General features: G+C 44.4%; 1 protein-coding gene across 1 annotated transcript; it reads right to left on the reverse strand.

Moving 5' to 3' along the window:
- Positions 1 to 584: 584 nt before the first annotated feature.
- On the reverse strand, positions 585 to 26,973 carry inpp5ja (inositol polyphosphate-5-phosphatase Ja). Its single transcript, XM_072658960.1, has 13 exons — positions 26,712 to 26,973; positions 19,963 to 20,601; positions 17,347 to 17,454; positions 16,978 to 17,086; positions 15,174 to 15,290; positions 10,968 to 11,143; positions 9,219 to 9,330; positions 8,568 to 8,677; positions 6,454 to 6,664; positions 6,205 to 6,342; positions 4,722 to 4,787; positions 4,446 to 4,550; positions 585 to 3,539 (listed from the first exon to the last, which is right to left on the reverse strand). Exons 2-13 carry the CDS (start codon positions 20,595 to 20,597, stop codon positions 3,030 to 3,032), a joined length of 2,397 nt encoding a protein of 798 aa, XP_072515061.1. The 5' UTR covers positions 20,598 to 20,601; positions 26,712 to 26,973; the 3' UTR covers positions 585 to 3,029.
- Positions 26,974 to 27,284: the final 311 nt, after the last annotated feature.

Raw genomic sequence — 27,284 nt, forward strand, 5'->3', positions numbered from 1 at the left:
TATGATGTTGCTAAGTGGTTGCAAGGTGGTTGAAATGATGTTGAAAAGTGGTCGCTATGATGTCCCAGGTTGTTGCTATAGTCTTGCAAAGTGGTTGCTAAGAGTTTGTTAGGTGATTGCAACGGTGCTGTTAAGCGGTTGCAGGGTGGTTGCTATGGTGTTGCTAAGTGGTTGCAAGGTGGTTAAAATGAAGATGAAAAGTGCTCGCTATGATATCCCAGGTTGTTGCTACAGTCTTGCAAAGTGGTTGCGAAGAGTTTGTTAGGTGGTTGCCATGGTGTTGCTAAGTGGTTGCTATGGTGTTGCTAAGTGGTTGCAAGGTGGTTGAAATGATGTTGAAAAGTGCTCGCTATGATATCCCAGGTTGTTGCTATGGTCTTGCAACATAGTTGCTAAGAGTTTTTTTGGTGGTTGCTATGGTGTTGCTAAGTGATTGCAAGGTGGTTAGTTTAAATACAGATAGTGAAAATGAAGTCATGCAGAGAAAGTGGAAACTGCCTGAAGTTCTACAGAAGCCACAACAATTCCTCCTGGCCCGTTCTGTAAGTTCTTGATGCCTGAGAAGAGAAGCCACAGACACGCCCTCATGGATTTGTTTTTATTTTACACAGTAAATATGTGTTCAAGCCCTTACACGACACAACGTTCACCAGAATGACCACGAAAAGTGCAAACGCAACCCTCACACGAATCACAAGAACCAAACAGCGCTAGAAAACACGGCAGATGACCACATGGGATTAGACTGGGTTTCTACAATCAGCTCCTTCCAGCAACAGCCTATTGCTTGGATACAGTAGATATTATAACAGATCAAGTTCAGCGGCGGGTGAATGACTAACCTACTGTAGAGATACAGATAGATAGTACTCCTAAGCTTACACCACTACCATTGTGTTGTATTGATTGTAGACCAGAGGAGCTCATTCCTGGTTCTGGAGGCCTTCTTAGCAAGTGAAATCCTCTTAAATACAGTCTAAACGTCTAATATTTCTAATTTTGAGATAATTGTAGTTATATTAAAAATTTACTTCATTTTAAATTTTAGCTTGTATCAACTAAAAGTCTGTTGTTGGCAGATCGTCTTGCTTAATCCAAGAAACACCAAATAATTTAGCTTCTGATTTTGGCCAAGAAACCATGCTTTCAGTAGCCAGAACCGGTAAAAACCAGGAATATCAGACAGATTCTAATTTTAAAACTAGATTTAAGATTAAGATTTAAAAAGATTTCACTTGATTATCATTTTTGCCACTACGGAAAGTTCCGATCCAACACACCCAGGTCTAACGTGCAGAAGCACCAGGCCCCAGACCTCAAGAGCCAGGCCTAAGCGCCCCTGTTCTAGACAGATAAACATACACAGGAAGAAGAGGAACTGGACCCCATTCACCACAACAGCACTGCAACTGTGGGCTCAGCAATAAGGCTAGAGATGCAGTATGGCTTTCCAATTGTTCTACATAAACAACAACATTGTGTGGATGCAGCTGATGAGCATTTCTGAGAGCCAGGTGAAAGGTCAGTCACTTAGAGAGATGTGTAGATGATCTGGTGGAGTTTCACCCCTCTAGTGCAGAGAATGAACCGTCAGCATGACTTCGGAGACAGTGTTAGGTCAGAGCAGCGAGCGGACGAGGTCATGACACTCCAACACACACACTGTTATCTCAGATATACACTGAAAAAAGTGATGATTTAAATTGACCAGATACAAAAGTGTGCATCATTTCCACATCAATAACGTATATTAATACTATTATACTAATACTATATAAACTATTTATGATCGTTCTTAAGAATGCGCTTTTTTGCAGCAATTTGTGCCAAACTGGACAAACTTTGCAAAAAATCTCATTTAATCTAACGAGGCATTGCAGTGTCCAAAGTATATATCACAATACCTACATTTAGAGCGTTATTAATTATTATTCACCCTAATGAGAGACTGTAGCTCCTCCTCCTCAGTATATATCACAATACCTACATTTAGAGCGTTATTAATTATTATTCACCCTAATAAGAGACTGTAGCTCCGCCTCCTCAGTGTATATCACAATACCTACATTTAGAGCGTTATTAATATTCACCCTAATGAGAGACTGTAGCTCCGCCCCCTCAGTGTATATCACAATACCTACATTTAGAGCGTTATTAATATTCAACCTAATAAGAGACTGTAGCTCCTCCTCCTCAGTGTATATCACAATACCTACATTTAGAGCGTTATTAATATCACCCTAATGAGAGACTGTAGCTCCTCCTCCTCAGTGTATATCACAATACCTACATTTAGAGCGTTATTAATTATTATTCACCCTAATGAGAGACTGTAGCTCCGCCTCCTCAGTGTATATCACAATACCTACATTTAGAGCGTTATTAATATTCACCCTAATGAGAGACTGTAGCTCCGCCTCCTCAGTGTATATCACAATACCTACATTTAGAGCGTTATTAATTATTATTCACCCTAATGAGAAACTGTAGCTCCGCCCCCTCAGTGTATATCACAATACCTACATTTAGAGCGTTATTAATATTCACCCTAATGAGAGACTGTAGCTCCGCCCCCTCAGTGTATATCACAATACCTACATTTAGAGCGTTATTAATTATTATTCACCCTAATGAGAGACTGTAGCTCCGCCTCCTCAGTGTATATCACAATACCTACATTTAGAGCGTTATTAATATTCACCCTAATGAGAGACTGTAGCTCCGCCTCCTCAGTGTATATCACAATACCTACATTTAGAGCGTTATTAATATTCACCCTAATGAGAGACTGTAGCTCCGCCTCCTCAGTGTATATCACAATACCTACATTTAGAGCGTTATTCATATTCACCCTAATGAGAGACTGTAGCTCCGCCTCCTCAGTGTATATCACAATACCTACATTTAGAGCGTTATTAATATTCACCCTAATGAGAGACTGTAGCTCCGCCTCCTCAGTGTATATCATATATGTGGAAATGATCTACACCTTTAAATCAGGTGAATTCAGTGCATTACTGGGAGGGATGTCATAGCTTCACGTCTCCAGCTCTGGCTGCAGCTCCAACCCCAGTAATCGGCCCCTGAGGTGGCCTGTGCTCTCCCAGGATGGCTACAACCAGCGCTTCGGGGGCGCTGACCCCGTTACCAGGGGAGAGAGGGCTGCGGGGGCTCAGGGGGCTGAGTGAGGGTGAGGTGAGAGCGTCTGGGGACACGAGCCTCTCCTTCTTGGCATTAGCGGCGGGGCGAGGTGAAGTGCTGCGGGCGGTCCCATCGCGGGGCCGTAGGCTGAGGGACTGCAGTGATGGTAACGGGGTGGAGGAGAGGGCGGGAACAGCAGGGCTCCGGCTGCGCTGGCGCCGCGGGTTGCTGTGGTGGTGGTGGTGTTGGTGGTGTTTGCTGGAGCGTGTTCCGGGACTGGGGCTGCGAGAGCTGGGGGCAAGCAGGACAAGAGTGCTGTCATCCTCCGAGCTGATGTCCGAACTGTCCGAGCCGGAGGGACACCCCGGGGCTGGAGGAGTGCACACAGGAAGCTGGACCTGCAGGGGAGGGAGGAGCCACATCCATCTATATACTACAGTATATACTGTCATCTATTACCTGTACTTCTCCACTAACTTACTGTAGAGAGGACACCCCTACGGATGTGTGTACAGATCATGGCTGCGTATAGATCAGATTCCTGGTCCTGGAGATCTACCCTGGAAAGTTCAGATCCAACACAACTGGCTCCGATATTCAGACGCCCCAGGATCGGGTCTGTTAGCAAAACCTAAATTCTTAAATTTACTGTAAATCCTATTTTATTCTATTTTGGACTTTTTCTGTTGGCCAGTTCTTAAAGAATTGATCTCTGTATCCTATCTACATCCATCCAGACACTACAGTATATGCTGTTATCTATAACAAGTACTGTCCTTTAGTCTACGACTAATACTGTACCACATAATCAAGTGTAGTGTTGAAAGAACTTTGGTGGAGCTGCAAGAGAAGCTCTTTCCAGAACCCAAGTCATACAGTATTAGTGTACAATCCTGTAGTATTACTCCACCGCCTCAGCCCACATGCTTCTCTACCTTCAGATGCTGCTTCTGGAGCTCTCAGCTTGTCCAGAAATGCATGTGTACAGCTAGCTGCCCGTGAGGGGGCGCTCAAAGCGTGATTTGTATTTACTATTGTGGAGTAAAAGTGAATTACACTCCCCAGCTGTAGGGGGAGCCCAGGAGTAAAAAATACCAATTCTCACATAATGCTGCTTTAACGTTACTCTACACTCTAATCCACGTTCTGTAGGTTTAATTAGACATTTCTCGAGTGTCCAACCTCAAAATAGTCGCTAAGATAAAATGTGACTGTTGGAGTGTGTAGAGGGCATCTGACTCCTAGACTGGCACTCCTAGACTGGCATTCACACGTCTTTACTGAAATTCGTTTAGAGGTTTGACCTGGAATGGCTCTGTAATTCCCACAATGCTGTTCATATTGTTGCTGTAGTAGCCCAGGATGTACTCTCCTGCATCTCTAGGTAAATCCTCTTCTGGAAATGTCACCTAGAAGCAGAAATAAGATTGATTAAAGGATACAGAAAATCAGAGGGATTATGTTAGGAGGTAGACAATGGAGTCTGGTGGTTCCAACATCATAAGGTCTTTAGAGTAAACTCTAAAAGCACAGTAGGCTCTTTGTTTGGGTGCATTTTGGGCTTGTACGCTATGTCCCACCTGAGTTGAATGGTCCGATTTGGCCCACACATAGGCTGCATAGTCTTTGTGGTGTTTGAATCCCACCTGAAAACAAATCACAGAGATACCGCACTTACATTTATATTTCTATATACTTAGCAGACCTGCTAGACACTTTTGAGGACACTGAGACACTTGGACACCCACACTTGGACACTTTATTGTGCTACTTCATCTCATATTGTGATCAGATTGCTGCTACTTTTTTATTTCTCTGCTTTCCCACCTTTCCTACACCTCTTATATTCTATATTTTTATTATTAATATGATTTCATTTATTTAATAATTGCTCTTTGGGTGTAACTGTGACCTTGAGATCTCACCCCATGTACCACATGCAATGCAAATGACAATAAAGTCTTTTTGAATCCTTGAATTCTACACCATGCTAACTTAAATCTCTTGGCCTGCAGGCAGTTAGACAGTCGCTCCACTCTAGAGCTCTGAAGCCGTGTACATTTCTGAGTCTGAGAAAGAAGGGGAGGTAAATTTACTCAGAACTCTACGTAATGTAGTTTCACAGCTCTAGACCGGCCCTACGGTCTAACTGCTGCTCTTCATCAAGTGTGAGGAGGTCATCAGTTCAAATCCCAGCAAGGCCTCAGCGCTCCAGAATTGCTCTAATTGCTCTTCTGCAATTTACCTTCTGGGATCAATAAAGTATTTCTGACTCTGATTCTGATCATTTGAGGGGGCGGAGCCACAGACTAAATATCTTAATATCTAGTATTTAATCAGTTTCAGTTGCAGCTCTTTTACTGATGATTTTGATGATCAGCTCAGTATGGATTGTTGATCAAACTGATATGCAACAACATAAACAACAGTCCTGTGGTCAGAAACTGACCAGTGATAGACAGGGTAGTGAGTGGACAACAACAGCACTGCAAAAAATTTAATCTTAGCAAGTGATATTCTCTTTAATCTAGTCTGAATATCTGATACTTCTCACTTTTACATTGTTGTAAGACAATTATAAGAATATTTAACTTATAAGAATTAACTTATTAGTTTTTATTCCTAAGTAATTAAATCTACTGGAAGTGTCTTACTCCACTGACCGATAATTGAATATATCTTTTAATAGATAAAATAAAAACACTTAAACAAGCAAAAAAATAGTTACAAATAAGTTAATTAATCTTACAATATTTCTCCCATAATCTCAGAATGAGAACTATTAGATATGCTATATGGACAAAAGTATTGGGACGCCTATAAATTACACCTACAGGAGCTTTTCTGACATCCCGTCTATAAGCATTAATATGGAGCTGGTCCCCCTTTGCTCTAAGCTCTACCAGCAGCAGCAGGTCTGGAGCTCTGCTGCAGTTACTGAGTCAGGCTGGAGTTTATACACCTGTGGCTGAATGAGACTGAATCAGACACCTGAACTCTTAGGTCTCAGTGTGTGTGCTTCTGAGCAGTTCTATCTGAACAGTGTATACTGTCCCACCTTACCTTGTACAGCCCCACCCAGTCCCACGAGCTCCTCTGAAAGCCAGACGTTATGGTGAACCTGGCTGTAGCGTCAGATACTTTGGTCCACTCCTTCTCCACCTCCAGCTGGACTAGGGGCAGATTGACCTTAAAGGGAAACTGCAGTGAGAGGAAACGTGGGATTAGAGATGCTGTGGGTGCTGTCTGCTGTGTCAGTTGTCAGTTTGAGTTTGAGGCTCTGTCCAGCTTTCAGGGGGCCACTGGACTCACATGCAGAGAGAAAAAGGCGGACACGGGCTTGTGGTCACTAACGGTGAAGCCCATGTGACTGCGGTAAAAGTGCTGCGTCACCCTCGTAGCTCCACCCAGCCACGAGGTCAGGCCCCGCTGCAGAGCGGCGCTGTGCGATGGGACAGGGGAGCCCGTCCTACGGAGACGCCACAGGATACGGTCCGTCCAAGCAGGCTTCCGCTTCTTAGCACTATGGAGAGATATAGAAAGAGTGAAAAAATGAGGACGCCCCATAAAACCTCTGAACACACTGTATATCTGAACACATTTTATTTAATTACCACAGCAACGACTTGGCAACCACCTAAAACACCATTTCAACCATCTGGTATACCATAGCAACTGCCTAGCGACCACTAAACAACACCATAGCAAGCATGTGAAATATCATAGCAATCAATTTTCAACACTGCATCACCCAACAAACAAGTACATCATAGCTACCACCTGGGACATCATAGTAACCACCTAGCAACCACTTAGGAACATCATAGTTACCATCTGGGATAACATAGCAACCACCTAACAACGCCATATCACCCTGATGAGATCTAAAGAGCTATCTGAGGCCTTCAGGACGCAGGGCCTAAAGGCTTCAGATATTCCTAATATGTCATCACAGCAGCAGGTAGATACATGCTTATACCACAGCTGAAGTCAAGGTAGAACATCTACCATCAGAAAGAGGCCACACACGCTTGATTTTATTGGGAGATAAGCTAGAAAGATCAAGTTTACCAGATAACACCTAGACCAAGACCAGGCTTTCTGGAAGAATGCGCTTTAGACTTTGGAGGAATCTTGTCCTGATGTTTTTTCTGGCTCAGATCTGAGCTGACGGTTCACATTCATGTGGGTAAGAGATTCATATCTGCCCTCAGAACGAAACTGCAGCTTCAAACAATCCACATGAGCACATGAATGAACCACGTGTGTCATAACATTGAACTAAGGCTGGGTCTCAAATGGCTCCCTGCTCCCTAAGAGCACTCAGGGGTGAGGGTGAGTCATGGATCTATGGCTACCTCAGCCAGACAGTGCTCTACATGTACAGCAGAGATTTGTACGCATGGGCTGAATGCCTAACAGCTCTTACTGCACTGTTTGGGTACAACAGCCATCATTTTTCACTAACTATGTAGTCTACTATGTAGGGAGTAGGGAATAGGGAAATTTAGGAGGCGGAAACAGCTGCGTTAGTGAAGATCATTTCATCTGAATTGAATCTTACTATCTGTATATATATATATATATTTGTATAAAAGTAAGTCCAAGTTAAAATGGTTAAATGCTTTGTGTTTGGTGGCACTAACTTGACCCTTGATTTAACACAGCAATGGTTGTGCAGTCACTGGCACCTGGTAGCACCTGTTCGACTGGGGGAAGGGGGGTATTTTGCCATTTATAAGTTTATAACTCAAGTTTTTTCCAGCCGTCAGACAGTCAGGACTGTAAGGACAGGGATATGAATGGATATGGATGGGTGCAAATATGAATGGGTATGGGTATGGTTGGTTAAGGATTTGGATTGGTTGGTATGGGTGGGTATGGATATAAATAGATATGGATGGGTATAGAATGGTATGGATAGGTATGGATATGGTTGGGTAAGGACTTGGATTGGTTGACAGTCCAAGTCAGAGTCAGACGCAACTGTTAAAAATACACCACACATGAATGAAGCCACTGATCTACAGAAATGCAGCTCCTGTTATCAGCTCTGGTCATAACTCATTTGCACCAATTTGACCAGTGGGCACCAGGGGCACTGTATGAGGGGAGAGTAGGATGATTCTAAGGGCTTGGCTGCAGTTCGGAAGAAGAGGTGCTGGCTGGCTGGCGGCCTTCACCCTCCCAGTGTCAGGAGCATTGCATGTGTTGGGGGGGGGGGGGGGTGTGTAATATGTATGGGTTGGGTAATTGGTGATACAAATTGTGGAGAAAATGGGTAAAAAAAAGTGTGGTGGGGTGGCAGGGGGTTGGGTCCCATTGTAATGTCTTTTCATGGGGCCCAAAATCTCTGGTGGCACCCCTGCTGAGCACAGTTACCTACTTACTTGCATACAGTCAATTACATTAACACACACACGCACCTTGTGTCATAGGTGTGTGTTCCCACATCAAACTTGTAGGTTGGAGGAAAATTTAGAGGCCCTTCCATAAATCCGTCCAGGACAGACTCGCTGTTCTTCGCCATGTTGAGCTGCAGATGACGGAAAAAGAGATACAGACATCAGGCCTCGATCACCAGAATCTTCCTAAGAACTGTCTTAGAGAAAAGTCCTCACAGAAAGTCTACAGCAGATCCATGATGTGAACTTGTCTCTGCAAACTGAATAAAGGCCAAACAAGAAAACGTCTGTAAATGCCAGAATCTTCGTGAAAACTTCGTAAGAGGGCTTTAAGAAGACATTTGTTCTGAAGAACGTTGGGTAAACTAGGCCCAATGTTTTTTCAACTGCTGTCCCATTTATTACATAACGATTGGGATTGGACTCCACTGTTAAAAATGGGGATACAGTGGCCTCTTGTGGCAGCAGCAACTAATTACAACAACAGTGCTAATGAGAGAGATAGGACCTGCATTATTTGGTGGATTTCACAAAGGACAGAATCATCCAGGTGTCCAAAAGGAGGGTTACCTTACCAGGGTCTACAAAGACACCCCTGTAACTGTATACTCCTCTGGCCTAAATCAAGCTGATAAAAGTCCCTCCTGAAACACGAGCCAGTGGAAGACTCACCTGATCTCTCTCCCAGAGCAGAGGCAGTTTATTGTTCTCTATGGCGCTCTTCACCACATGGATATCGTAGTCGTCAATGCGAAAGTTCAAGTCACCAAACCAGAACACTACACTGCAGAAAAAACAAACCCACGGTGAGCCCAATTACAGTTCAGTAAATCACTGGTATTAGAATAAACACTAATAATAACACTCCTACAGAAAGTGGTGGAGGTTCTTCATCACTGTGTTCATCATTAGAACATCTCCAAAGTTCTCCTCTCTCATGGAGTCTAGTGTTATTTAGAGTTCTCCTCAGATCAACACCTGGTTTGGTGGTAAATCAGGGCTTAATGATGGTAAATCAGGTGAGCTGCTGCTGCTGCTGCTGATGGAGTTGAACACATCCTCCACGCTGTGCTGTCTGGACTGGGGGGCGTCCAGGAGAACCCTGGAGGAACCGAGCTCTGTTCCTCAGTCTAGCTCACAATATCTCACCTACTCTGCACTTTTTTTGCACTTCCAAAAATCACTGGTGGATTTAAGTCCTGGTGTTCAGTGATATCATCGTTCACCGGCTTTTTTAATTGACAAGCTGTTGAAAGCGCATCAGTGTGCTTGTACTGACACGGCTCGTCTAGTTAGAAAGAGAATCGTCAAAGTCATGAAGAATTCCGCATGGAAGAATAAACACATGTTTAGGGTAAAGTGTCTCCATTTGGCCCCGAAGCAGCTCCGCCTGCCTTCCCTGAGGACTTCATGCTAATGGACAATTAGTCGCAAGCTGCAAGGAGGGCAGTTGGACAGTGAATAGCAGTGGAGAGAGAGAGAGAGAAAGAGAGAGAGAGAGCACTTCATGCTGCGGTTGATTCTGTTTTGGGTTACTGTGTGGGATTTCAGTACTCTTACTCTAACCTTCATGCAGATGGTCTGTGTTTGGCTGAGCGGACGTTTGGAATGATTAAACCAGCTTATTTTAAACCTCTGGATCATGTTTTCATCAGCAGGGTGTATCTTGTTATGGCTTTGCAGGAACAGGGTTTGGTGACCCTATCTTGGTTCATCGTTGAGCTGTTGGACTGTAAGGGCAGGGATATGAATGGATATGGATGAGTGTAAATATGGATGGGTATGGAATGGTATAGATGGGTATGGGTGGGTATGGGTATGAATGGATGTGGATGGGTATGGAATGGTATAGATGGGTATGGGTGGGTATGGGTATGAATGGATGTGGATGGGTATGGGTATGGTTGGTTAAGGACTTGGATTGGTTGGTATGGATGGGTATGGATATGAATATAGGAATGGATGATATGGGCAGGAGGGTATGGATGTGTATGGAATGGTGTGGATGGGTATAGGTATGGGTGTGGATGGTTCGTATTAGCATGCGTAATGGGTATGGGTACAGATGGGTAACTTGGTTAACATGGACCTTGCTTTTTATCTATGACTCTTTGTATTGCTGTAATTGCTGTAAACGTTGGCTCTGCCTACAGATGACTGCCATTGTTTTCCTATGAAGAGAGCAGTGCTGCTTAACCGAGGATTAGGTGCTGTGCATTGCCGTACTGCTGCACTTGCAGTTCGGTCAAGCTCAGCTTTGACTCTGTTTGCCACGACCTTTCAACCACTGTGCGAACATCGTGATGAAGCACTGGCTTCAGTCTCCCAGGATCAAAGCGCAAAGCACAAAACACTCATCATCTGCAGGCAGACCCGTCATCCTGCTCCACCCCCCTATCCCGCCCACTCCCAGATACCCACTCGTGGTCCAGCACACCCACGGCGGCTCCGCCCTCAAACTGCTGCTGCTGCAGGATGCTCTCGAAGTCCTCGACACGCTGTTCCAGGTTCCGCATGTGGGCCGGCAGGTGGCAGTTCAGAAAACACACAGGGTGACCGAACACCATCATCCGCGCACTCACACCCCCCTTATTCCCCTGAGAGAGCGAGAGAGAGAGAGAGAGAGAGAGAGAGAGAGAGAGAGAGAGATACAGTAATACAGACAGTGTGAGTGAGAAAGGAGCTCTAATAGTGTGAGAGGTTAGAGTCTAATGGCTTGATTTGAATAATACAGGAGCTGTTGTGGTGGCAGGAGTGATGTGGCAGCACTAATGCAGCAAAACAGGAAGGAAAACAAATACACTCCCTGGGGCATGCCAGCCCAACACTGCCGATGCCGGTCATGCTCAGCTGAGCCGGACTGCCTTTTCGTTTCCTAAACAAAACATGTTTGATTATTTTAAATGAATAATTCTTTTTGTGTTGTTCTGCTGGTAATTATGGACCAATTCTATTGATGAAATGAAATTTAAAAGGAAAGACATGATGGGAACACATACAACATACTCATATTATTATTATTATTATTATTATTATTTACCCAGTTTCCTCCTCTGACGCATGCCGCCTCTTTTCAAATTGCCACCGATGCAAACGGCACCAGACAACCAACATGCTCGAAGGAAAGCTCCAGGTACCCAGCTCTGACCCTAAGGCTAACAGACGCCTGTGCCGCCCAGCATCACACTAAAGTGATATATAAGGAGAGAGAGAGAGCGAGAGACACTTACCCACCCAGAGAGAGCAAGGCCAGTTGTGCTCTCTCTGGCTCCGTCTGCTGATGGCAGGCTGCCTGATATTAGTTAAAAATTCTGCACTTTTTTGTGGATGAATAGAAACATAAACCATGTACACTAGTGCATCTTTAAATATTTGAATATTGTGAAGAGTTTTATTTTTGTGCAGAATTTAATTTATATTAATGACATGCATTTAAGTCTTTTTTTGTTTTCATGTTGATACTGTCTAAATACTAATTTACACTAATAATTCTAATAATTTAAATATTGTAATAGTTTGAGATACTTGATACTTTCTATAAGCCTGATATAATACTGATTTTAAAAAGCTTGAAATATCTCACTTTATGGGTATTGAATATAAAATATTACAGTTGAACTTTTTCAATTTAAGTATAATTTATTTTATTTTATTTAGAATTTATAATATACTTATTTTTTATAATATATATAAATCTATATATGGATTTATATACCTAAATATATATATATATATATGCTTGTTTTTATTATTTATTTATTTTTGCACTAGTATATGTAATAATAATTCCCTATGTATTGGATTATATGTGTATCTACTGTATATGTAAGTACTTTTCCATAGTATTAATGTGCCATATGTATTATATGTCACACAGCAAAAACTTGTATCTCCAAAGTGGAAACTTAACAGGAGGAAAAAAAACTTCTTAACTTTCAATGGAAGTTGATGTAAAAAGAGTTTTGTCATTTTGGAGCATTTCTATTGGTCCATTCATCATGACTACATAAAAAACAGCATAAGGGGAGAATTAGTATCTATAAGTATCTATGTAAGTATCTATATGTAATACTATTATGTCCCATATGTATAGAATGTGAAAACCTATATACATTAACCTAATTAATAATGACAGAATTAATATATATATATATATATATATATATATATATATAACAACAAACAGCTGAAGGATGGTGTCTGAGCTAATAATGCAGTTATTACATTACAATTACAGTAATGCAGATTCTAACTGTAAGTCCCCTGTGGGAATTCAGCTGATCCAGAATCAGCACAGTGTGTCACTGTAGTTGACAGTCGCTGCTTCTCCAGCACCTTCTGCAGCACTGCAGTGTGGAGGAGTTACATGCTAAAGAGTGTATGCAAAGCCAGGCTCGCTCAGGCAAATAATGCCGATCACAGAGCTAAGATGCTTTCCCAACACCGCCTGCCTCTGTGTTGGAGGAGCAGGAGGAGGTGAGAGGAACAGGAAGGGTAGGAGAATGTGTTTTTCTGTGTTTTGCCAATCTGTGCAGCAAAAATCCTCCTCGCCCAGCTGATGTGTATGTGGTATTAGTGGAGACCAAATGTTCACACTCTAATGCATTAGGGAGGCAAGAGCACTGCTGGAGTGTGTGTATGAGTGTGTGAGTGTGTGTGTGTAGTTAGAGCTGCTGTATCTCACTGCACTCAGCTCAAAGGAGACTGCAGTACAACCCTAGAGCCATGGTGACACCAGTAAACAGGGTATGTTGCACACACACACACACAATTTTATTTTTTATTTTTTATTTAATTTATATATATATATATATATATATATATATATATATATATATATATATATATATATATATATATATAAATTAAATAAAAAATAAAAAATAAAATTGTGTGTGTGTATATATATATATATATATATATATATATATATATATATATATGCACAGATTTGTATTTATATATTTTTTTATGTAAGTTATTGTATTGTATTGTATGTCCCATGTCTTGTCTTTGTCCTTGCACTATTGTATCATGTCCTTTCTATTCTGCACTGGAGTGTTTGGTTGTACTGTAGAAGCCTGTATAAGTATAATGACAGTAAAGTTAAAAAAAAAAAAAAAAAAAAAAAAAAAATATATATATATATATATATATATATATATATATATATATATATATATATATATATATATATATGTGTGTGTGTGTGTGTGTGTGTAATGTGTATTATATATTGATATTATATTTATATTTATTTATTCATATTTTTTTATTTCTCAATTTTTTTCATACTTTCTGTTTTTACCAGGTGTCCTGTACATAAAGACAAAGATAATGGACCAGTAGAAATGATCATATGATGTTAAGTTTTACATTACCATCCATTAAAATCTAAATGTTAATCTAAAAAAATGTTTTGGTCTGCCTGTAACTTTTTGGATATACATGGTTTTGTTTTAATAGTGACAGTATGTAAAAATTACTGCAATTTAGGTTCATTGTGTTGCGCAGGATAGTCACCCAGCCCAGGAATCAAACCCCAGTCTTCCACATGGTGTGGCAGCTCACTGATACTATTGTTATCCACTGCACCACACCAACACACATGTTATGACCAGCAATGAAGCACAGCCAGACACCAACTTCTGGCAGCATTCCTGAGGAATCTTAGCCCATTCCTCATGGACAGTGGCCTCCAGTTTACTGATATTCTTGGGTTTGCTGCTGCAACCGCCTTCTTCAAAACCCACCCAAAAGTTTTTAATGGGGTTCAAGTCAGGCGACCATGACGACCACTCCAGAACCTTCCAGGACTTCTGAAACCAAACCTTGGTGAACTTTTAAGGTATGCTTGGGCTCACTGTCCTGTTGGAAAGTCGCCCAATGACGCCCAAGCTTCAGCGTCCTCATAGAAGGCAGGAGGTTTTCTCTGATGATTTCCTGATACTTGATTAAATACATCTTGCCCTCCACATGCTGCAGGTTTCCAGTGCCAGAGAAAGCAAAGCAGCCCCAGAGTATCACAGAGCCACCGCCATGCTTCACTGTAGGCAGGGTGTTCTTTTCAGGGGATGCTTCAGTCTTCCTCCTCCAGACATACCACTGATCCATAGGCCTGAAACTGTCTAGTTTTGTTGCATTGCTCCACAGACACACATCACCTGCTATGCTTACATCCATTAACCAAGCATCAAGTTTATCCAGCTTGGAGTTAGAAAATATGCCTAAAAATGATAATATGGGCAAAATACTCACTTGCACAACCTTGTATCTTCAAAACAGCAACTTTTCAGAAGCACTCTGAAAGTAATTTCGAAGCATTTTTATTGGTCCATTTAAAAAAAACACTTTAAAATATCAGGACCCTTGTTTAGGTTAGCTTAAATAGACAACACACACACACACACACACACACACACATACACACACCCTAACCTAATCTGTCCCTCTGTGTCTTTGACTCTCATTTCTCATCTGATCATCAAAGATGCCCCTAAACCGAGCTGCCGCTGCCTGACGCACGTCTCTGATGTTAAACATCAGAAGTGACTGTTGAAGGCCCCGGTGCGGCGGAGGCGTAACGATCCCCCCGGCCCCCCGCCAAGCAGTCTGCTGCTGACTCACCCAGTATCCGCCGAGACCCGTGCGAGTGCTCTGGGTTTGGACCCCACGCAGGAAAGGCAGGTGGCAGAACTTGGAGAACACCAGAAGCAGAACCCCCTGCATCCTCTGGGACGCCACCTAGAGTGTCAGAGTAAGAACTGCAGTTAGACACTATTGGTCCTGTCTGCCTATTGGTTTACAGCCTTCTCCTCCAATCACTGTCAAGACTCCTTCAACCTCCTAAGTCACACTTTAGCTTCTAGATCTTATATTTTAAATAATCCAGCTGGTCAAGATCTCCAAACGCTGGGTGATATTGATCAAATTCAACATCATAAACTATATGGACAAAAGTATTGGGACACTTGCATATTACACCTACAGCAGCTTTTATGACACTCCATTCTAAATCCATAGGTGTTAAAATATGCTGGTCCCCCTTTCCAGCTCTAACAGCTTCCACTCTTCTGAGAAGGCTTTCTTCTAGATGTTGGAGTATGTCTGTGGGAAGCTTTGCCTGTTCGTCCAGAAAAAGCTTCTGTGAGGTCAGACACTGATGTTGGATGAGAGGGCCTGGCTGGAGATCTTCGTTCTAGTTCATCCCGAAGGTGTCTGATGGGGTTCTGTGTAGGCCAGTCAAGTTCTTCCACACCAAACTCACCCAACCAGGCACTTGCTTTGTGCACTGGGGCACAGTCGGTCATGCTGGAGCAGAAAAGAGCTTCCCCAAACTGATTCCACAGAGTTGAAAGTAATCAGCTGTCCAGAATGTCTCCAGAAGGTCTGCTGAAGCATTAAGATTCCCGTCACTGGAACTAAGGGGCCTGTAGGGCAACCCCTGATAAACACCCTCATAGCATTATCCCCCCTCCACCAAACTTTACAGCTAGCACAGTGCAGTCAGGCAGGTAACTAACGTTCTCCTGGCCTCGCCAATGCCAGACTCGTCCATCAGACTGCATCAGACAGAGAAGCGTGTACATCACTCCACAGAACACAGGTCCACTGCTCCAGAGTCCAGTGAGGTGCGCTTCACACCACTCCACCTAACGCTAAGCATTGTTCTTAGTGACGTAAGGCTTGCATGCAGCTGCTTGGCCATGAAAATCCATGCCATGAAGCTCCTGGTGCACAGTTTCTGTACTGATGTTAATTAATGCCAGAGCAGGTCTGGAGCTCTGCAGTTTCTGAGTCAGTTGGAGGCTTTTCTGCACTCTGCTCTGAGCTCAGCACTCGGCCCTGACCCCGCTCTGTAACTTTACGTGGTCTGACAGACACTCTGTGGCTGAGCTGCTCTCTGTGAGCTGTTCCTCCTAAACTCTTCCACTGTTCAACAATAACACCACTCACAGCTGATGGAGGGAGGAGTGAGGAGGGAGGAGGGAGGAGATTTCACCAGCTGACTTGTTGCTGTTGGTGCAGCGGTGTCTCCTATTACATACAGAACCACGCTGGAGTTCAGTGAGCTCTTCAGAACCTCCCGTTCTTTCACTGATGTGTGGAGGAAAGACAGACTGCAGGACTAGAGGCTGGAGTTTATACATCTGTGGCTGAATGGGACTGAATCAGACACCTGAATTCAGTGATTATGAGGTGTCCCAATACTTTTGATGGTTTAAGATTATATTTAAGCATATTTCAGTAAATTAGCATTAATAAGGTTAATGAGTCTATGCCTTCTTTTAAATCTGTGTTTGAGCAGAAGCTATTACAGAAGACAGACCCTCTAAAGTATCTATCCAACACAATAAGGAACACTGCAAAGCTGTGACAATGGAATTAACTCCATTCCAGCTCAAGCTGAATTCTACCTCACCGCACTGACCAGAACATATCCGAAGCGACTAAGAGTGTCCATGCACAGCTCACTCCACTGGTCTGTAAAGAGAACGTCCTTCAGCCTCTTATTGATCATGGAGTTCACCTCCTGAAACCTGTGGAGGGACAAGAGAACAGATAAGACTGGAGAGACAACAGGGTTTAAAAAAGATCAAGAGCAGACAGCAATGCCCCGGAGAGCTCCTCTGCCCTGGAGACTTCCAACAAGTGCACCTGCTCCAGCCAATTAACATCTTTAGGAGCTCCCTTAAAACTCGAGGTGTCTCCACATGGATCCCACGCCTCCAGGAGCAGGTTTGGACATGCCTGCTGTAGAGCAGTAGGACAGTTAAGAGGAAACAGTGACGCATCTCACCCAACGATAAACATGTCAACACTCCCGTCACCGACTCGAGGGCCGAACAGGCCACCGATGTCATCAGGGGGCATCGCCGAGCCCACGTTCCATGTGACAATATACACCCTAAGAATGAAAGAACCATGTCATGAACAGGCATCATTAAGTACACCAAATGGACAAAAGTATTGGGACACCTGCTCATTAGGAGTTAATCCTACTTTGGTTGGAGTAAGAAGGTTTTCCACTACATTTTGGAGGAGAAGCATTGCTGTGAGGAGTTGATTGCATTCAGCGACAAGAGCGTTAGTGAGGTCAGGATGTTGAATGATGATCACCACCCCACCTCACCTCATCATCCCCCTACTTATCCCAAAAGTATTGGATGGAGCACCACCACCATCATTCCAGACTTCCACTGCTCCACAGCTTTGTGGACCCCCCGTTCTAATAAATGCATTCAGCTGCACCCATTGCTGACAAAGATGTGCAAATGCACACATACACACAGCTTGCCAATAGAATAGGACTTTCTGGAGCAGAAAAGCATGAACCTGTTGGCAGCATGTCTAATGCCAGGCGTGGGCTAGAGGGGTACAGCTAAATCCCCCCAGCACAGAGATGTGGAGAATGGAGACTGTGCTCTCTGGAATGATGGATGGTGCTCCATCCATCCCTTTGTCCATATAGTGTATGAGGTCCCAGCATGGCGCTCCTCTAGCTGTTGGCTTGCTTGTATTTACGTTCCTGAGGGTGAGGTACAGTATGACATGGCCTAAAGTAGAAAGGCTGTGCCGAGGAACCCTGAAGAACACCTGTGATCAGTAGATTCTCGTAACACGTCCAGCGCGCTCAGGGACATGGCACAGGGACGAGCAGATGCATGATCACAGTAAATACCATCAGGGCTCTTCGTCACACGCCTGGCAAAGGAGACCACGATGACGGAGTGCAGAATGCTGTGTGAGATCTGGAGCTGCCAAGGTGGCCACAGAGCTCTGAGCCCGTTCTGTTGCTCATACACACACACACACACACACACACACACAGTGGAGATATGCAAAGCTGATGTGTGAAATCAGACAGTCTCCGCTCTAATCGCTTTGTCCTCCGCTGAGACGTGCACCCCAGAGACGCCACATCCCAAAACAGCACAGCCTAGCGCTCGCAGGCTCCATTTAGAGAGCGGGTTAGCACATTCCTGTCAGATCCAAACCAGATTTGTGGCTTTGGAACCTGATCTGATTTGTGTTTGGACACAGCTATAACCTGCTGGTTCATCTTCAAAGAAAAATATCTGCATATGTTCCTGATACCTTTACTAAAATAAAATGGTATACACTTATAGGCATTATTTATAAGCATCTATTTAGCAGTTAGACAGATTGGACAGATTGTGTATCGCTATCTGTACTTGGTTCGTATTTTCTGCTCCTGGGCTCCCCCTTCAGGTGGGGAGTGTTCCCCACTATTCACTTTCACTCCACTGCAGTAAATACAAATCACGCTTTGAGCACCCCCTCATGGACAGCTAGATGTACACATGCATTTCTGGGCAAGCTGAGAGCTCCAGATGCAGCTTGATCTGAAGGTGGAGCAGCATGTGGGCTGAGGCAGTAGAGTAACACTACAGGATTTTACACTAATATGACTCTATGGGTTATGCAGCGTTACACAGCAGCAGTTCTGGAGAGAGGTTCTCCTCCTGCAGCTCCACCACCAAAGCTCCATAGTGCAGTAGCAGCAGCAGCGCTCTGGCCCGGAGTGGGAATGACAGAGACGCCGTTCTCCCTGTTCCAGTAAGTTGAGCATCAGCATGATCCTAAAGCTGTTGAAGATGTTAGTATTTTTTTTTACTGATATACAAAAATATACACTATATGTGAGTGAGTTCACCCTTTACTGACACAGGCCTTTAGTTGTGCATGCAAAGCTTATTTAATCACTATAGAAAAGCATTGCCGATATAACAGGACGCTCTAGAGGAGCCACACACAAGTCTAAAGTCACCATGCCCAATGCCATCCAGTAGATAGAGGCCTATGACGCCCCGCAGCACTGAGCTGTGGAGCAGTGGAGCTGACCTCTTTACAGTGATGGAGCTCCAGCCAATACCTCTGGGACAGGTTTGAGTGACATTTTTGATCTGTAAGTAATCATCCATTATTAGTACCTCACTAAATCTTTTATGGCCGAATGCCCTCAAATCCTCACAGCAATGATTTTCCCAATTCTAGTGTAAGGCCTTTGTAGAAGAGTAGAGGCTGTTTCTGCAGCAAAGGGACAACAACCTCACTTTATTACCCTTGATTTCAGAAGCAACTGTGGAGGAGCAGGTGTCCACAAACTTATATATATAAAGTAATTCCATATATGACTAATATTAAATATATTTTAAATATTACATATTATTTATATATGAAATCTATATAGTGTCATATGTCAGATCTGTTCTGTTGCATGTGGATTATTATGTTATTGTAGAACAAAGAAGGGGTTCATCATCATTTGTATGGACCCAGAACATACTGATGTAAAAGACAAGACACAACTTAAAATGATTGCTATGGCAACACCCTCGGAGAGCGTCAGGAACGCTGTAAATATTTATGAGCTGTAAAAAAAGAGACTCACCTAAAACCATCGTCCTCGCTGGCTGGCTTCTTGAGCGGAAGCTTGTGCTCGGTGCTGCCGGGGCTGCTCACACTCGGTTCTGCGCTCTGGCTGGGCAGGAGAACAGGGCTGGACTGGGCGGTGGGATTTGGGATTGGGTTTGGGTTGGATTTAGGGGTAAGGCTGGGGGTTGTGTTTGGGGAGTGTTGGGTAACCCGACTGGGCTGTGCAGGAGGGTTAGGGAACGTGATGGAGCTGGGGAGGCAGTTTGGGATCAGCTGGGTGTTCGGTGAGCTTTGGGGGCTGAGGTGTGGCAGGGGCGGCTCTGTAGGAGAATGGGGCAGGGGGGAAGGAATGGTTGTGACTGGAGTTAGGGGTAAGATTGCTGGAGGGTCCACAGTTCTGGTGGGTTTTACACTAGGCCTGGGCCGGCTGATGCTGACAGAACCGGAGACGAACGCCTTGGACGCTGAACTTCCTCGCTCCTGTGGGGACGTATTGTGCGGCTGAGTGGTGCAAAGAGCTGGAGGGTTTCCACCCTTCTCCATTGGGGAGGTCAAGCAAGGCAGACTGGACACTGGGGACGGGTGGAGTCCTACTGCCTCTGTGGTTCTCTCCAGGAACGAACAGCTTTGGCTGGACTGCACTGGATCCATCAACCTTCACAGAGAGGAAAACTGGTAGATCAGGACAGGACAGGACAATACTGAATGGAGATGATATGAAGAACAGTCATATTTACTGTAATGCCCTCAGGTGGACTCAGTCTTTTAATCCTTCTGCTATCAAGCTAGTAAATGCTGCTAATAGCCTTTTTGCTAGTGCGGACCCTCACCGTGAGGTGGAACAGGAGGCCGGACTTGGAAGTGTTTTGATTAGGAGTCTGGGTCGGCTTTTCTGTGGTCTGTTAGAGTGGTGGTGGGGTGGAGGTGGGTGCAAAGTTTGGAAAATGAGGATAGACTGTGAGGTGTGGGTATTTAAAGGGGTTAAAGACCTGGAGAAGGAGGGGTTGAGTTCAATTCTTAATTTCCATTTAAAATGACTGGTACAGCTGCTCATTGTTTCCCTGCACTGAACTTTCAGTGACCTTTCACTGACCTATGTATGTTAATCTGTTATCTCAGACATGTAAGTATTTTGTGTGTGTATATATATATATATATATATATATATATATATACTAATTAGTGGTGTCAACCTATTCAAAACAATTGTGTTAACGTTCTGATTTTTTCAGCTAGGGGGGGCTAATATGCCTAATAAATAATAATAATAAAAACATTCGTATAATATCTCAGTGTAGTTTAGAGAGCTTTGGCCTCGAACACGACAAAGCTTTAATAGAGAAAAAGCTTCACCAACTTTCTAAGAGAACATTGGATGATCAGCCACTGGACTACATTAAGCTAACAGCTAGGAGAGGAGCAGCTGTGTGTGTGTGTGTGTGTGTGTGTGTGTAAGAGAATGAGAGTTAATTATGAGATTTAATCCATATTCCAGCATAAATACAGTATAATCTACCCTCTGAGCTCAACAGTAGCGACGCTGTGTTTACATCACTAATAAAAGCACTAATGCCTCACTACCCTGTGAAGAGAGAGAGACCTATGGGAGGAAGTTGGGGCTAAACTTGGTAAGACGATTAAAAAATGAATTAATGCAATAAAGTTGGGATAAGCTGCATTAATTAAGTAGTCTGAATCTGAATTTTCCCTCTTCATATTTTTATTCTCGTATTTATTTATCTATTATATCCTCATCCTCTTGTTTCATGTGACCGGCCAGTCATGTGACTATATATATTATCTATATATAAACTTTGATTTGATTGGATTTGATCAGGTCACTCTGGATCAGCACTTCAGACAAACAGTAAGCCCAGCTGTGAACGTTCACCTGTGTTTACATATGACTTACATTAAACTCCTTTATTCCAATAAACTGAGGGTTATAACTGAGCCCTGCTGTATTACAGCGTTAGTGAATCAAATCATGATGTAAAATGAATCACAAGAGCAAGGAGATGCTGCTCGACCCCACACCTTCCTCTCTAAACCCCGCTCACCAGGAGGACTGTACATATAGAGGACTGTACATCAGGAGGACTGCACATCAGGAGGACTGTACATATAGAGGACTGTACATCAGGAGGACTGTACATATAGAGGACTGCACATCAGGAGGACTGTACATATAGAGGACTGTACATCAGGAGGACTGTACATATAGAGGACTGTACATATAGAGGACTGTACATCAGGAGGACTGTACATATAGAGGACTGTACATATAGAGGACTGTACATCAGGAGGACTGTACATATAGAGGACTGTACATATAGAGGACTGTACATATAGAGGACTGTACATCAGGAGGACTGTACATATAGAGGACTGTACATATAGAGGACTGTACATCAGGAGGACTGTACATATAGAGGACTGTACATCAGGAGGACTGTACATATAGAGGACTGCACATCAGGAGGACTGTACATATAGAGGACTGTACATATAGAGGACTGTACATCAGGAGGACTGTACATTTTGAGGACTGTACACATAGAGGACTGTACATCAGGAAGACTGTGAATCATGAGGACTGTACATTTTGAGGACTGTACACATAGAGGACTGTACATCAGGAAGACTGTGAATCATGAGGACTGTACATTTTGAGGACTGTACATCAGGAGGACTGTATATCAAGAGGACTGTACATATAGAGAACTGTACATCAGGAGGACTGTACATATAGAGAACTGTACATCAGGAGGACTGTACATATAGAGGACTTTACATATAGAGGACTGTACATCAGGAGGACTGTACATCAGGAGGAATGTACATCAGGAGGACTGTACATATAGAGGACTGTACATCAGGAGGACTGTGAATCATGAGGACTGTACACATAGAGGACTGTACATATAGAGGACTGTACACATAGAGGACTGTACATCAGGAGGACTGTGAATCATGAGGACTGTGAATCATGAGGACTGTACATCAGGAGGACTGTGAATCATGAGGACTGTACATTTTGAGGACTGTACATCAGGAGGACTGTACATCAGGAGGACTGTATATCAGGATGCTGATGGAACACTGCTGTCTTCTGCCATGTCAGTTCTGCTAAAGCTGATATCGTACAAATCATTAACTATTGTATTAATTAGTATGCCCTTCACACCCAACCCCCTTTCCCCTCCCCCTCACACATGGAGACTGTTGCTGTCTGCAGGAGAGTGCTTCTATGGGTGTATGTGTGTGTGTGATAGGGATTGGCCCACATCCAGGTCTATTCTGTGGTCTGCATGTGAAGCCTGACCCCCTGATAGAGTGGTGGTCTGAAGAAGAGGGAGGAGACGGGGTGGAGGTGGGAGCAAAGTTTGGAACGAGGATAGACTGTGAGGTGTGGGTATTTAAAAGGGGACGACTGTACAGACGCTGTACAGGACGGGCCTTATTCACGTAATTTCAGTTATTTGCTTGAGGACTGTACATCAGGACGACTGTGCATCAGGGGGGTTAACATCCTGGGCTGCCCGTGTGTGTCCGTGCACAGTTTCAAGGAGAGAAGTGTCCAGACTGAGACTGAAAGTGAGGCAGGTAAGCGCTGCATGTGTAGAGGAGGAAGGTGAGGTGAATTAGTATGCCCTTCACACCCCTCCCCCCTCACACACGGAGACTGTTGCTGTCTGCAGGAGTGTGCGTCTATGGGTGTATGTGTGTGATGGGGTTTGGCCCACATCCAGCCCTCTTCGTCCCCACCGTGAGTGTCCGTCCCCTGTCTCTGTCCTGGCCGGGACGTCACTGCTGACATCAGCAGCCTTTCAGAACAGGATCAACTTCCTCCCCTGCAGATGACAGACGCTCGCTCGCTGCCGGACACTCCCTCCGCTGTCCTGCTCCACTTTCATGTTGCCTGGCAACAACTTTTCCGTGGTCCAACAACTCCTGCCGGAATTGTCGGCCGGCTGACGATCCCACACGTTTCCTTCTAACGTTCCTCGACTAACGGCGTATCGTTAGTGCTGATTGGCTGATGCTCAGCTGAGATATGAGATGCAGATCGGAGGTCACCGTTATAATTACAATGCATCCTAGTCCTAAATTAGACGCAGTCGTAGCATTAGACCTGCACTGGTACCGTCTGCTAGAGCAGGAAGAGTGCACATGGATATGCTACATTATATGTCCACATGTTTGTGGACACCCCTTCTAATGAATGCATTCAGCTACTTCACGTTGCACCCTTTGCTAATACAGATGTGCAAATGCACACAATAGAATAGGACTCTCTGGAGCAGATCAACATGAGTCTATTGGCACCATGCTGCCTAATAATGCCAGGCGTGGGCTAGAGGGGTATAATAAAGCCCACCAGCATTGAGGAGCTGTGGAGCAGTGGAAGAGCTGTGTTCTCTGGAATGATGGTGGTGGAGCTCCATCCAGTACTTTTGGGATGAGGTTAGGAACTCCTGTAATACCACTACTTCCAGAAGAAACCGGATGAGCAGGTGTCCCAATACTTTTGTCCATATAATGCATCTTTATATAGTTATATAGTGATCAACCTAATCTTGTGTAGGTTCCCCTCGTGCCGCCAAAACAGCTCTGACCCATCAAGGCATGGACTCCACAAGACCTCTGAAGGTGTCCTGCTGTGGTCTCTGACAGCAAGTCTAACGTTAGCAGCAGATCCTGTAAGTCCTGTAAGTTGAGAGGTGGACGGGGCCTCCATGAGCATCAGTAAGCCTTCGGTGCCTATGACCCTATCGCCGGTTCACCGGTTGTACTTTCTTGCAGCACTTTAGGTAGGTACTGACCACTGCATACCGGGAACACCCCACAAGACCTGATGCCTGATGTTCTGGAGATGTTCTGACCCAGTTGTCTATCTAGAACATCACAGTTCGGTTCTTGTCAAAGTGTCTCAGATTCTTACGCTCGTCACTTTTTCCTCCTTCATCACCTTTAAGAACCGCCTGTTCACTCGCTGCCTAATATGTAGATCCACTCCTTAACAGGAGCCACTGGGACCAGATCATCAATGCTATTTAATGTTATGTTATGGTTTTAATGTTATGGCTGTAATGAGAAATTCAGCTACTTTATGGTGCACACACACACACACACACACACACATTCTATGATCTCAGTAGAAAAGCATTGACCAACAGATGCTCTGGAGCAGCTGCTCATGATCCTAAGATCACCATGCCCAATTCTGAGCATGGGCTAGAGGGGTGTAAAGCCCCCCAGCATTGAGCTGTGGAGCTCAACTGTGTTCTCTGGAATGATGATGGAGCTCCATCAACACTTCTGGAATGGGTTGGTGTGGCAGAGCTACCATAATTACCTGACATCAGTAGGCCTACCTAACCTCACTAAAACACTCTGGACCAGTGCTTCCAAACCCTGGTCCTAAACCCCCACCCCCACCCCCCATCCCACCAGCCCAGCACTTTTAGTAGATTTTAGGCCTTGTTAATGTGCAGGGCAGGAGATCCACCAGGTCCAAGGTTTGGAACCACTGCTTTCAAGCTTAGGGTCCTCTGCAGCTGCTCCATTGGCAAAGCTCTATCCTTATAAATGATACCAGCTGTCACACACACGTCCAGAAGTAGGCCCATCACAAGTTCTCCAGTGCACTGATGTTGGCCGATTAGCTCTGACAGTCCAACTCATCCCAAAGGTACCAGACGGAGCTTCATCACTCTAGAGAAACCCACAACCCAGATCTGGGATTATACCCCACTAGACCAGTACTTCTCAACCCTGCACATTTAGGTAGTTTCCTACCTTCCTACCACTCAGGAAGGGCATGTTAATGAGCAGGGGTCCTCCAGGACCAGGGTAGGGAACCACTGCTCTAGACCACGCTTGGCATTGGGCATTATACAAGCTATTTGATGGAGCTCCATCACTCCAGAGAACCCCACAGCCTAATGCTGGGGATGGGGGGGGTTTAGACCCCTCTTGGCCACCCTCAGCATTGGGTGTGGTGACCTAAGGGTCAAGTTTGGCTGTGTCCCAATTGCGTATTACACACTACTACTATATATAAAAGTATAGTCTGTATAACTAGGTGTACTACCACCGCTTCTGTGTCTTAGATATCTGAGTATACCCAACTTTGACCCTTCTCCTATCTCTACTACATACTTCCTACTCAAACACTAGTTAGGATTAGTAATCATCACGCAATTGGGACGCAGCCATTGCTCCTGGAAATGATACAAGCGTCACCGGGGGTCTGATCACACTCATTAAAAGCACAGTTTGTTGCTGTGAGGAGGATTTGATTGCAATTAGCCACAAGAGAGAGCATCAGTGAGGTCAGGGTCTGATTCTGGATGATTAGTTCACTCCAGAGAATCGGGCTGGGGGGTGTTTAGACCCCTCTAGGCCACATTCGGCATCAAGTGACCTTAGGGTCAAGTGTGGCTGCTCGGTTGGCAGGGCTGGCTTTGTCTTTGGAAATGATGCAAGCTGTGTGAGCATCATCAGGTAGCTGATGAGGTCACTAATTAGAAGGACAATTAGTTGCTTAATTAGAAACCCCTTTGATCACATTTGATGACTTTGTAAACTTGTGATGTACAGTGTCAATCAGCAGAGGTATTACTGTAAAAAACGTATAATAAAATAATGGTCCATAAATCTACTGATTCAGTCTTTTAACCCAGATATTTAAATGAAGAGACTCATTAGCATATTAAAATAAGGCACACGGCCGCTGCGTTACTAGGAAACCGGTCTTACCTTTCTGGCTCCGCAAGGTGAAAGGAAAGAGACCCAATCAGTCCATTCGCGACCTGCCGCGGAACCGAGCCCCTGCAGCCGAGCTAGCTCCTCGATCCGGACTCTTCCACCGCGTGAAGAAGCGAAACCGGTCTCATTGGGTCTGTCTCAGTAAACTTGCGGATCCGAGGAGTCCTCATTATCTCGCGCTGCAGTGCTGTGGAGGTGACAGGGACCGTCACGCGCTTTTCTAACGGAGCGCCGGCGTTGTTTTTTCCCCCACCTGTATTCCCACAAGCCCCGCCCCCCGCAGCTGTGATTGGCTGGAGGTACACCACATGCCGCTCTGTGATTGGATAGATAGTCGTGTGTGCCCGCGTGCCTGTATTTAAGAAATACGTTTGTGAGCGTATCGAAAATTTGGACAAAAGTATTGGGACACCCCCTGATTTAGTGGAGTTAGGCTGCTTTGGTTGGAGTAACTGTCTCTACTGTCCAGGGGATAAGGCTTTCTACTGGATTTTGGAGCAGAGCATTGCTGTGAGGATTTGATTGCATTCAGGATGGAGCACCACCACCACCAGGGCTTTATAC

This window comes from Salminus brasiliensis, chromosome 16 (assembly GCF_030463535.1).
Source record: "Salminus brasiliensis chromosome 16, fSalBra1.hap2, whole genome shotgun sequence".
In the NCBI taxonomy this organism is placed as follows: Eukaryota; Metazoa; Chordata; class Actinopteri; order Characiformes; family Bryconidae; genus Salminus; species Salminus brasiliensis.